Below are 12324 nucleotides of genomic sequence, written 5' to 3'. Positions count from 1 at the left end.
TAAGGGATGCTTTATTTAGCCCCAGCAGACCACTGCTTGGGCTTAATTCAGCTAAACGTTCTTTGTGTCATTTGTAACTGAATCACTTATTCAGACACAAGACAAGCATAAACTTAGTAAAAATGCCCTCATTTTAGAAACAGACTGAGCTGATGAATATTTGCATAGATCAGCCACAACCCCATACAAATGGAGATTTTGCTTTTTTTAAAAGACAATGTGTTAATTCAACAGGTCCTATATATATATATATATATATATATATATATCTATATTTTACTACAACTGTGATTAACTATGCTCATCCTTCATTGTGATGCTAAGGAAATCGTAGGTCATTAATTCGTGTTCTTCGACTGCAATAAGTAAAGGCAATGGTTCAAAACAGCGAACTGAGAAATAAGTCTCCATAGATCTGTTTGCCTGCTTTTTTAATTTGAACAACTGCTTAACTTCTTTTTCTCAACAATCACATGTAGTAATATATAACTTTTTTTTCCTACTGTAGCTTGACATATGGTCCAAATCCAACTATCAAGTTTTTCAGAAGGTAAGTCCCATGTTATTTCTCTCTCCGTAATGCGTATAGTAGATACATGGAAATTATTTTAAATATCTGAGCCCTTATGTAAAAGAATTCAGATTTTATTCCTTTGTCATCACAACCTGCAAATAACAAACAATAATCTGGAATGATGGAAAACTATGAATACAAAAGGCGATCACCTCTGTTATTTAATTTGGATTTATTTCCCATCACAGTTCCAGTCCATGGTTTAGAATATTGGAGATTATACTACTGCAGCCTTAAAATTTCATGAGGAATTGTCAAGTACTCTGGTTTAAATCTTTCAGGGGAGGAAGAACTGTTTCAGGTTTATTTGGATTTTGTGTTGTTGTTTTCGTTGGTTTTAGTTTCCCCTCCCTTTCCTGGGGGCTTGAGTTTAATACATCAGTTTAACTCACTTTCCAAACTGAGAAGATGATGGAGTGGAGCATCTCCCGTGTGAGGAAAGGCTGAGGGAGCTGGGGCTCTGGAGCTGGACAAGAGGAGACTGAGGGGGGACTCATTCATGTTTACAGATATCTAAAGGGTGAGTGTCAGGAGGATGGAGCCAGGCTCTTCTCGGTGACAACCAATGATAGGACAAGGGGTAATGGGTTCAAACTGGAACACAGAAGGTTCCACTTAAATATGAGAAGAAACTTCTTCCCGGTGAGGGTGGCAGAGCCTGGCCCAGGCTGCCCAGGGGGGTTGTGGAGTCTCCTTCTGTGCAGACATTCCAACCCGCCTGGACACCTTCCTGTGTAACCTCATCTGGGTGTTCCTGCTCCATGGGGGATTGCACTGGATGAGCTTTCCAGGGCCCTTCCAACCCCGGACATTCTGGGATTCTGTGAAAAGACCGATGAATGTGAGCAATGAGTATAAAATTACTGAGAAGGTTAAAGTGTATTTTGGGAAGATCTATATCTTGCTATTTTCAGGTAGGGAAGAGAAGATTTTTCTTTGAAGCCTTCTTGTCAAAATGCTCTAAGTTCAGATTGATCTGGGTTTAAACTCCACTTTCCTTACCTTCCAGCTACAGTTCAAGGAGCCTGAGTCTCCAGCTCATGCTCCAGGTTCCTTTCATCTGCTTTTCTACTTCATGTAACAAATGGGGGTCACGGACTCCAAAGGGCACAAAAGCAGGGGTCAAAAGTGGGGCATATCGGCTCTATTTGTGCATCTTCCTTCCGAGGTTTGAGATGCACTCAGGAGGGAGGACGTTTGACCTGTGATATTAACCTGCTGGAGATCAAAGGACAGCTTTTGGGGAGGGTGCTTGTGCTCCCCTCTGCCTACCATTAAAGCAAAGTTGTGCTGCATTTCATGCTTTACCCCTGAGACTAGTGGATTAAATATTCTTTCTCTTTTTTCTTGCTCTTCAAAAATATTTAGTGTCAAGTAGGTAAACCAGCAGGAAGTAAACCAGTGTATATCTTAACTTGTTTATCAGTGTGCTTTAAAGATTGTCTTGCAATGGAGTAAATTCAAAGTTCTGTAAGTGCATCATCTGAATTCCCCCATGTGTGCATTTGGTTCTTAGTTCATTTGGGCATAACATAGTCTTCCTGGGTGTTTTGGTTTGGAATAATTGAGACGGGTTAAGTCAGATTGCCATAATTTGTGCTAAATGATAATAAATTGTGAGGTTTTGATAGTATGTTTTTATTTTTCTATATACAAGATAACAGAGTAAATATAGAGTTTGTTTAGAAGTCCAAGTTAAGGACTTAGGGAACATAAACATGTAAATTCCAGGTCTAGTTCACGGCCTTCGGACTGAAAGTGAGAGAGTGAGAAAACATGAACTAATCCCCTTACTGCTGCCTGTGTGCGTAAATAAGAATCTTCATTGTCTTCCTCATTTTCTAAAATAACATGATGCAACCTGAATTTTAAGTTCCTGTTCTCCAGTTCTCTCTCTGTAAATAATACCAAATGCATTAATATTTACCACACAAAACCAGAAGGAAAGGACTGCGGGAGGAAAGGTTCCCTGTAACCAGCTGTCTGCATTTTTATAGTAGTTGTACACATTTTGTTCCCAGCCCTGTCGCTGTGTTACCTGGGGCATCTCAACCTCTCTTTGGACGGGTTTCCCACATCCCTTAGGCTGGGATAGTACTTGCTGACTTCACAGGAGCTGTTGCTGAATCGGTTGCACAGTGCTCTCAGGTTCTTGCATGAAAAATGTGATAAAAATGCAAGGCGATGGTACTTTGTAATCGATAGATTCTGTACTATTGAGCTGATAGTTAAAGTTCAGGCTAGGACCTGAGTCAAGTTTTCAAACAGATGACAGAAAATGCTGTGGTTCAGCATAGTTTTTTTTCTCTATGGTGCTGCGCTTGGTTTGATTTTCTCTTTATTCTCTGAAGCTGCGCTTGTAGCCATTTGTAATACCCAGGAATAGTGATGTAGCAGTAGCAAGATAAATAGATAAAATAGCATTAGAGAAACTATTACACTCTGTTACTAGCGTAGGATCTGTGCTGCAGGATCTTCAGAACAGATGTTTTTGTGCCATTAAAAAATCATCAGTAAATGTGTCAGAGCACGTCTGGATGTTCCTGAAACACGTTTCGCATGGGAAAACGCGGCTGAGGATCTGCTCCCACCTTTCCCATGGTAAAACCCATCCCCCCTCTGAAGGGCAGGGCTGATTCTCTTTAAAACCTGGACCAAGTTCCCCAACTGTGTCTTCAATGATAAATAAGAACACCTGGAGCTGACGAGGTGCCTGCTGGGGTGGCCGCCGGCCTGTCAGACCTCACAGGGCTCAGCGCCACTGTCCAGGTTAAGGACCAGAGACCTCTGATCTTCAAACCAACCCTGTCAAATGAAGCTAAATTTGTCCTGACTTTTTGTTTGCAAACGCTGGCTGTGTCAGCAAGCCTTTTCTCTCCCCTCCTTATTAAGCAGGATACCCGAGTGTGTATAATTTGACGGGGGACAGCTCCCGGAGGGCCCATTACCCATAAAGTGTACGGTCATTTCTGAGTTCCGTGGAGACTCCTTGAATCTGGTCCTGGGGTGAATAAGCTTTATAGGCATTGAATCCACCAGCAGGGTTAGATTCAGAGAATGGAGCTGGGAAATAAGAGAGGGAAAGCTGAAAGGGCAAAAGCACAAGGAGCAAAGAAAAGGTTTTTCAGGCTTCCGTGTTGGTCTGACATTTAAACTCGGCAGGAGCGGCAACTGTTTTGATCTTAAACCTCCTTATTTTAACACCTTGCATGGCTTGATCCACTAGTGCGAGAGGAGGAACGGAACAGGAAATATTTGGGGACTTAAATATTGGTGGGAGGAAGAGTGTACGGGAGGGCTGTGTAATGCCCGGTCATTGTGCAGAGGATTAAAAAAACATATATTGTAGAGAATGTTGCGATATTCATAACTTCACTTTCAAAAAACAGGCAAATATATAGAATAGTGAAACCGCTCTGAATGGATCAAAATGGGAGATGGTGTCAAACATTAACTATTTAATTTATCAAGCTCCTCAGTTAAGAGCAGCGCAGCTGTTTCAGCTGTGTAATATGGTCAGTTTGGCTGTTTGAGACATATGCATAGGTGTTAAACTCATGTATTTCATTCTAATCTTGGAGTGCTGTTCTTAATTTTGCCTGAGCAGTCTATCACTTTTAGCATGCCACAAGCTGCTTTTGTTTTGGCTTGATATGCTTCATCCCAAGGCACATTTTAACCTAAATTTGGGAAGCTATTTGTGCCTATGCAGCTGTTTGTGAGGGGGGGACCTCGGAGCATGATTTTCACCACCACAAGGGCACATAAGTATTGTAATGTATGAAGATGTATTCTTGTCAATAATCTCAGAATAAAATCGCACGCGGGATGAATGCATGCATGAGACAAATATTGGGCTATTGATGATGTCTGTTCAAGGAGAGGAGATGGACTGTCCCAGGGTCACCTGCGCCACCGCTCCTTTGCGTGATCAGTACTTGGCTCTGTTCAAAATAAAATCTCCATGACCCATTCCAAATAAGCAGAACAAGAGAAATAAAAACTTAAGCGCTCTATGAGCTCTCAAGACAACTGATAAATCCTGCGATTTGAGAAGTCTGGTGGTGCTTTACTGAACGGGGAGCGGGGAAAGGTGCGTGAAGGATTCGCGTGTTGTTCATCAGTGCCCGTTGGCGGAGGCACCATCCATCATCCCTCCGAGCGCCTCTCGGGCACCGCGCTCATGCGCCGGGTTCCCTCCAGAGAGACTCAAATGTGTTCTGGAGAGAAGGTTGAATAATGGGAATCCTTGGAAACGAGCAAAGGCGCTTGTGCAGTTTTCCTGTAAAAGGTCTAAACACTAATAAAATAACTTATAACTTCCTTTTTTTTTAGTGCTGCGCTCATCCTCCAGAGCTCATTGCTACGGGTGACTGCTAAGGCCGTGAACTTAGCAGGGTTTAAACCAAAAAATGAAAAAACTTCCAGGGGATTTAGAGAATCCCTTTATATGAGATGGAGTTGTCAGTGCTGCACTTGAGGGAATAAACCAATAAGTAAGTGGCAGGAAAGTTACGGCGCTTAAAGGAAGTTTTGCACAGACTTTTGAAAAGCATATTTACTGTCAGCGAGATAAAATGCTAGAAGAGAGAGGCAGCTTCTATAATTTAGTCCTGTGATGTTCATATTTTTTCTGTTTTAGTTTTTATACCGGGTATAGCTTGATGTATCTGTGGAACATACCTCGGCTGTGGTGGAACAAAGCTGGACCATAGCTCTGTGCTTTTTTGTGCCTTTTATTCCAATCAGAGGAAGCACGTGTCCAGCTTTCTCAGCTTGTGAATTGCAGAATGCTTTTTTGCAATGAATTTTCAGCCTCGGGAATGCTGTGTGACTGACAGGTGCCATTTGTTGGATGTGTCACCTTTGGGAAGCACGTTTCAGCAGAGTAGCACTGGCGAGCGGGTAAAGAAATGCTGTAGGAATGACTGGGGTTGGTTCGGGTGAGTCAAATAACAGGGGTTTTGGGTTCTGGGTGTTGGGGGTTTTCTTGCAGCAGAACAGACAATCTTCCTCTTTCTGGGTCCTCGGCGCGTTCGCCAAGAGTGACAAGGATGTAGGATTTCACTGCAATTTTGTGCAAATTCAGATAAGGTTTGATCCAGTATCAGTCTGGTTTGTATTCCTGATACACACGGTGCCCTAGACAAGGCAGCAGAGTTGTGTTTAAGAAGTACGTGGTTATAGGCAACGTGAATTTGGATGCGAAAAAGAGAAAGAAAAAAATTCAGGCAATATAATGAACTATTAGCAAGAAGGGAAGTTTTCTTGCTCAGTTTGAACCAAGACCATACCTTGCGAAAGGAGAAGCGTTTCACACAGCCCAAGACAGCTGAGGTTTGTTTAAAGGAGAAGACCAGGACTGTCTCTTTGCCAGATTTTTGTTCCCATGTACCTCAAGTCTCTTTGCTCTGTCTCCAAGCGGGACCATGCTCAGTTACACAGTAGCCGTTTTATTTAGCAAAATTGTAGCTTCAGGAAATTGCCTTGTCTTGCTTTTTTTCTGATAAAAAGTGCAAGTGCTTTTAGATATATGAATTGTGAAATGTTGAGCTTTTCTGCAAGATCACTTGAAAATCTATTTCAGGATCCAGCTATCCCGATCAATGTGTGCTCTTCTGAATGCGCTCCCGAATAGAAACAGGGAGAGACATTAGAAAGGGCCCAATAACTTAGACAGCAGTACGTAAGGTAGAGCAATAAAAGTGAAGTTAATAAAATAAAGCCCTGAAATGTACACCATGTCATCCTAAACCCAGAATAAATTAGTTTGTGATTCCAGCTTGGCTGGAAGAAAAAGCGTGTCCTTTAAGCGAGCTGGCACATATGCAGTTTGTTTTGCTTTGCTTTGCTGTGAAATCGTATTGCCATTAGTGGAGCTGGGTATTGATTCTTTTTCCTCTTTTCATCTTGGACGGTTTGTGTTTTCTCTCATCATCTGTGTTATCCTGGGGGGTTTAATCCTTCCCCTTCTCCCATGGACTGGCCAGTTCATCATTTGCCCAGCTCTTTTCTATTTGACATCATGTTTGCTGGTTTTGGGGGGGTCATTCCCCTACTCTTCCTCACATTTGACACCCACTTTGATCTTTTTTTAGCAGCACTTTAGCAGCGCTTTTTTTATGGTAGATATCACCTCCTTTTTGTTCAGAAAACATTATTAGTGTTCTAGGGATGCTGGGATGGCTTTTATCTCCCCATGGCATCTCATTAGCTTTACATTACAATAGGAACAACATATGTGCGACTTCGCCAAAGTGGCCAGTCAATTTGAATTTGTTAATAGCATTATTTTTCTAAGCAACTTCCTTCAGTGCCAAGAGAAAACAACTTTGTTGTTCAGGAAAAAAAGAAATACAGTTTGTTAGAAGTAGAAATACAGCAGAAGGAGAGCGGCTGCTCATAAATATCTTCAGAACTTTCTATTCTTTGACATGTCTGGTACCATCCTATAAAAGCATTATCTCAAAAGAAAATAATTCACATAGCTACCAGGGCTTGGATTCCAGTCATTTCTAAAAGCTACATGAGATGTATTTAAATGAAATGCCTGTTTTGAGTTAGGCAGAGGTATTAACGCACTGTTAATCGCTTTCTTTCTGATTTATTTTGAATAGAAATGGCTCAGGGAGGCCGAGGTCCATTTTGTGAATATTGTTGTGAACTCACCAGAATGCACACGGTCCCGATAGTTTTCTGTTCCCGATGTGGGGATCCCACGTTCACACTGAACGGCACTGCTGTCGGAGTCGGGCACGGGTACCAACCGAGGGGAGCAGGAGCTGCTCCCAACATTGTGAAGTAACTTGAGCCCAGCTCCGGTGCAGGACAGACTGATGTGATGTGGTGTGGAGGTTTGCGTGGTGTGAATTAGAGCCTGTCTATACACGGAGCTATTCAGGAATACATCTACAGATTCACCTCCCTGAATAGCTTCAAGCACGAGCCTCTTTCTCCAGCCAAAGTGGGAGTGTTTCAGCACAACTTACATTGCTGAATTAGACTAAATACGGATCAGGAACAAGTGGAGTTAGCTGGGAATAGCAAATGTAATTTCAGTTCATGCTATCTTACTCAAAATTTACCATAGCATATAGACAAGCACTTGGAAATATGTAGACAAGCATTACTTCTCTGTGCTAAAATTAAAAAATACACTTTAATCACTAACTAAACAATCATGTATCTTCTTGAATGCTTTGTTATTACTGATGAGGAACATTAATAGATTTACAAGTTACAAGAAGTGGAAGAGCTCTCATCGTTGTGTTGTCTGAGTTCTTTCATAGTCCAGCCTAAAGAGTTTTGCCAAAAATTTGTACATTAAACCCAGAACTTCAGGACAGGAACAAGCTGTTGACTGTGCTAATCATTTAGGAACTGTTAGTGAATTGTATTGTAGCAGTTCAGAAACTGCCCCTTCCAGAGTAATTTTAAAATAGTAGTGATTTTTTTAAATAGAAATCTATTAAACTATTGGTAAGTCTTCCTGATTTTTCTTTAATTACTCTTGTTATTATACATTTTTTATATGTATTGTGTCTAGCTTTAATTCCCAGCTGTAAGATCTTGTTATGGCTCCATCTGGGAAATCAAAAGGCTTTCTATCAGAAATCTTTTCCTAATGCGAGTATTTACAAACCATAATCATGCGGATTGATTCCTGGTTTCAGAGGAAATGAAACTGAAATGTTGATTCCGGTTTGTTCAATGTAAGCAACCTGAACTAGGACTATTTTAAGTTTCCCCATTAAAAACTGGAGAGAAGTGTACTGATTTTTTTCATCAAAATGCATTTTCAAGTGAGGGTATTTTATCCTATTTTAGGTGAGGGTTTTGGTGTTTTTTGGTTTGTGGGTTTGGTTGTGTGGTTGGTTTGTTTTGGGGGGGGTTGTTTATTCGTGTCTTTGTTTGTTTTTCCAGTAAACCACACCAACCCCAAAGCTTTAAGTTTTTTGGAATTCTTAGCCTCTATTCCTATAAGTTAGTCCTCCAGATCTATTTAATTTAGCAAAGTTATTGACAATGTTTTGTCTTTTGTTGGGCACTATTAGGTTTTATCCTATATTCTGAACTTCCAGAGGTGTGTTGGATTTTACTGTGTGCATACAAAGTTATTTATCCTGGTTTCTTCAGCTCATTCTTGAATGAACTCGGCAGAGGGAATGGAAGCTCTCTGGCCAAATCTACCCAGAATTACTTAGAGAATGTCTTCATGGTCATGTAATCCTCGATTTGCTACATCCCCATGGAATTTACACTGCTTCCCTGCAGATTAACACTGTTTTGTCTGAAACACGGCATCTATAAGGGTGTATTCTCCTTTTGTCTGGTACAGGTGACGGATCATGCGACCACGGCTCTGTTGCACTACCAGCTGCCTCAAATGCCAGATGTGGTGGTCAGATCTTTCATGGTAAGTGTCTTGGAAAATACAGATTTCCAGATAGACTTCAGCATGCTTCCACCTGCTTAAATAAGCTGCACAGTAGAGGATTACACTAATTCCTTGTATCTTGTACCTGGACAAGGATGAAGAGCTCGTTCTCATTACCCTGGGATAATTGGTGTTGGAGGACTGAGCTGAATACGGTTCTTCTGTCATAGGTCTCTATATTTGCTTGTTGAGTCCTATTTGCAAAGCTGCTCTGGGTCATCTCTAAAGACAGGCGGAAAAACTCTCTCAGCCAAACTCTTTGCTTGTTTGTCAACCTGTCCAGCATGGGAAGTGATGTGAGTTATCTGCAGAATGATGACAGGGAGGAACACGTTCGGGATGAGCCCGTTTTGCTGTAGCCACTTCCAGCCCGGACTTTGTTCCTAAGGAATTGCCCGGACTCACCCCGCGCCTCAGCAGCTTCTTTTGAGAATCAAGGAGAAGCTTGCTCAAGTATTCCACTGGCTTATTGCTGGATATAACGAATCAAATACCGCTGAACCTTGATATGCAGATTTAAGTTGATCACCTTTATTTTTTCTTGTATTTAGAATTTTATTTTTGAAATAATCTTGCATACAAGCAGTCTGGTTAATCAGGGCATGAAAGCAAGGGGTTATGATTCAGAATTCCTCCACCAAGCTGAATGTTGGCGGTGGAGGCTCTTGCTGTTCTCTCTGCTGCAGTCTCCCAAAGGCTTCGGGGAAAGGTTTTCTCTTCTTTTCAGACTTTTTCCTTCATTTACTTCCACTACATTACCCTTTCACCTGGAGCAATGTCACTGAGACTTAGGAAAACAAACATCTAATTTTGCCATTCGCAGTCTTGAGGCGTGTATGGTAGCTTTGGTTATTCTGTATCTGTCATTTCCACTCTGTAATTTCAGACCAGTCAGGCGCCTTTACCTGCTGTGCTGGTTTGTTTATTTAATGAAAAGGCCACTAAGATGAGAGATTTGCAACGGTCTCTTCTCTGGGAGTGCATCTTCTAATAATAGGTTTTGAAAGGTGAAAGCAACTATTACTGGTCAAATCCATGTTTCAACATGTTTCTGAAAATTAATGTTTAATAGAATGGGTAACACGTTTGTTTAAGCCATGGACCTGCCTTATTGATTTGATACAACGCTACTAAAACTCTTAAGAAAGCGAAGCCAGATGTACACCAGGAGTGTCAATATGTTGGTCCTTTCACATGTCAGTTGTGCAATCACCATGACAGGATGTCATGAACCCCTAATTTTCTGATGGGAGTGAAGAATGTTGTGGGGTTTTTTTCTATCTACAGATGTCTCAAGTGCACAATTTAACTTCATTTACCTATTCTCGTGTTATGGTTCAGAAAGTTCGATTTCTCTGTAGTGCGAGCAAAGCCCATCCAAGCTGAAGTAAATAACAGCAATTTGCTTGTAGTGTTTTGTTGCCCTTGTCCCCATATTTACTGCTAAACCCAGGGAAGATCTAGTTCTTTCGGAGGAGAGTTATTGACGGCCAAAGGTTCGGTTGCTATAGAGAAGGCTCTGATGAAGATGGAAGGATTTGTTTCAATAAACTCAGCTGACCTCTTCTTCAGAGAACAATTTTCTCTTATCGATGTGATTCAATAGGACTTTAAATGACAAGATTCATGTGCATCCTTCACAGTATCAATCTGCTGGTCTAGATGGAGTTTAGTTGTGTATCTCCTTGAGTTGGGGGGTATGTGGTGCTCATTGCTATATGTGACGATGGGAACAATCCACTTTAGAGGCAAGAACTTTCCCCAGGAACACCCAAACTTGCTCTGTGTTGCTCAGCACGAGCCCTTTATGTATATATTTATCAGCATAATCAGATTTTAAATGGCACAGTATTTTTATGACCAACGAGTATTGATCTTGAAATTGCATTAGAGAGGAAGTTCGTTAGCTTGCTGTGAAAGTCCTTATATCTTCAGCAATGACGAGTTCAGACCAATCCAGCGTGATTGCAGCCGGGGTGGGATAGATGGTCAGAGGAAGAGACGAACCAATATTTGGTTGAAGAAGGTACCCATCAAGAACAGTTATATTCCAGTAAATATATGAGAAGCGTTCCAGTACTTGCTGTCCATCCTGGTTCTTGAGCTGTGAATACCTCTGCTCGGAGTGCGTGAATCTCTAGTAACAAATCTGCTTAAGTGACTAAAAAAGCAGAAGATGATTAATAAAGTGGGAATTCAGCTGTACAGCGACCTTGTAATCTTCTGCATGTTTCTGTTTATAAAGTCACCCACTGGGCCCTGGCCAAAGTACATTCTCCGTCCTTGCTGTCGCTGTTTGACAAGAATGATGACAAAGGGGAACGTCCCCATCCAGTTCTCTGAATTTCTTTCCCTTTTGGTTTTAGACCTGGTTACGAAGTTACATAAAGCTGTTCCAGGCTCCGTGCCAGCGCTGCGGGAAGTTCCTGCAGGACGGTTTGCCGCCCACCTGGAGGGATTTCCGAACGCTCGAGGCTTTTCATGACACTTGCAGGCAATAGTCACCGAGACGCGAGGAGCCGACAGCCTCTTGGTTGGTGAACAAGCTGGTGGTTTGGGAGTTCTGGTTGGTAGTTCCATTTCTGAACCTTTCATCCTGTACTAAGTGGTGGGGTTGCGCTAATGCGTTTTGACTATTTAAAAGCCATCGGTCTGCAAGGTACATGTGAGAAGCCGTGCATGATCGCTTGGTGCTTCTGAGTTGAAATTACATATCTGAGGAGACCCGACAGTAATAATCATTATTCTAAACCTTAATGGAAATATCTGTGTACAGTTTGTGTTTTGTTGCAGAATTTGCAATGTTGAAGACTTTTATAAGCCTGAAATAAATTTTGTATTCCAGAGTTCATGCTGTTTATTTCATTATTTGGTCAAGAAACCCCTTGGGTTTGGTGTGGACTTCTCAACGCGGCTCTTTTCTGTAGAGAACTTGAAACATTTAGCCATGCACGCCGATGCGATGGGGCGGGGGTGGTGCTGCAAGGCTGCTTATCTGGGTGCTGGGATTTTTTTTGTGGGAGAGATTATGACGTTGATTGAACATGGAATTTCAAAGGCATGTGGCAGCTTGGAAGATGCAACGTACTTTCGAAGGCGGAGGGAAACAGATGTTTCCCTTTACTAAAAATGTAATGAAAAATGTTAGCAAGATCTGCATGTATTAAGTGGTTAGAAAACGCGTGATGAGCAGTGGCAGCGTGTATAATTCGTCATGGTTTAGAACAGAAAGCAGTAAAATAACTCAGCCCCAAAGCACAGCGCAGACACACGCAACCTGTCTCCTAAATGATTTAAAATGTACACGCGACAC

At 41.7% G+C, this 12324-nt stretch overlaps 1 protein-coding gene across 1 annotated transcript in view; it reads left to right on the top strand.

Moving 5' to 3' along the window:
• Positions 1–11857, top strand: part of MED27 (mediator complex subunit 27) — a 79926-nt gene extending 68069 nt beyond the window's left edge. The window contains exons 6-8 of the mRNA XM_082068045.1: positions 509–550; positions 8913–8990; positions 11378–11857. Coding sequence (XP_081924171.1) covers positions 509–550; positions 8913–8990; positions 11378–11512 — 255 coding nt within the window. The 3' untranslated portion in view covers positions 11513–11857. The remainder of the gene's footprint in view (positions 1–508; positions 551–8912; positions 8991–11377) is intronic.
• Positions 11858–12324: the final 467 nt, after the last annotated feature.

The sequence above is a fragment of the Streptopelia decaocto genome, assembly GCF_964273445.1.
Source record: "Streptopelia decaocto genome assembly, chromosome: 17".
Taxonomy (NCBI): domain Eukaryota; kingdom Metazoa; phylum Chordata; class Aves; order Columbiformes; family Columbidae; genus Streptopelia; species Streptopelia decaocto.
Note: the sequence above shows the minus strand (reverse complement) of the source record. Positions and strands in the feature narration are given on the sequence as shown.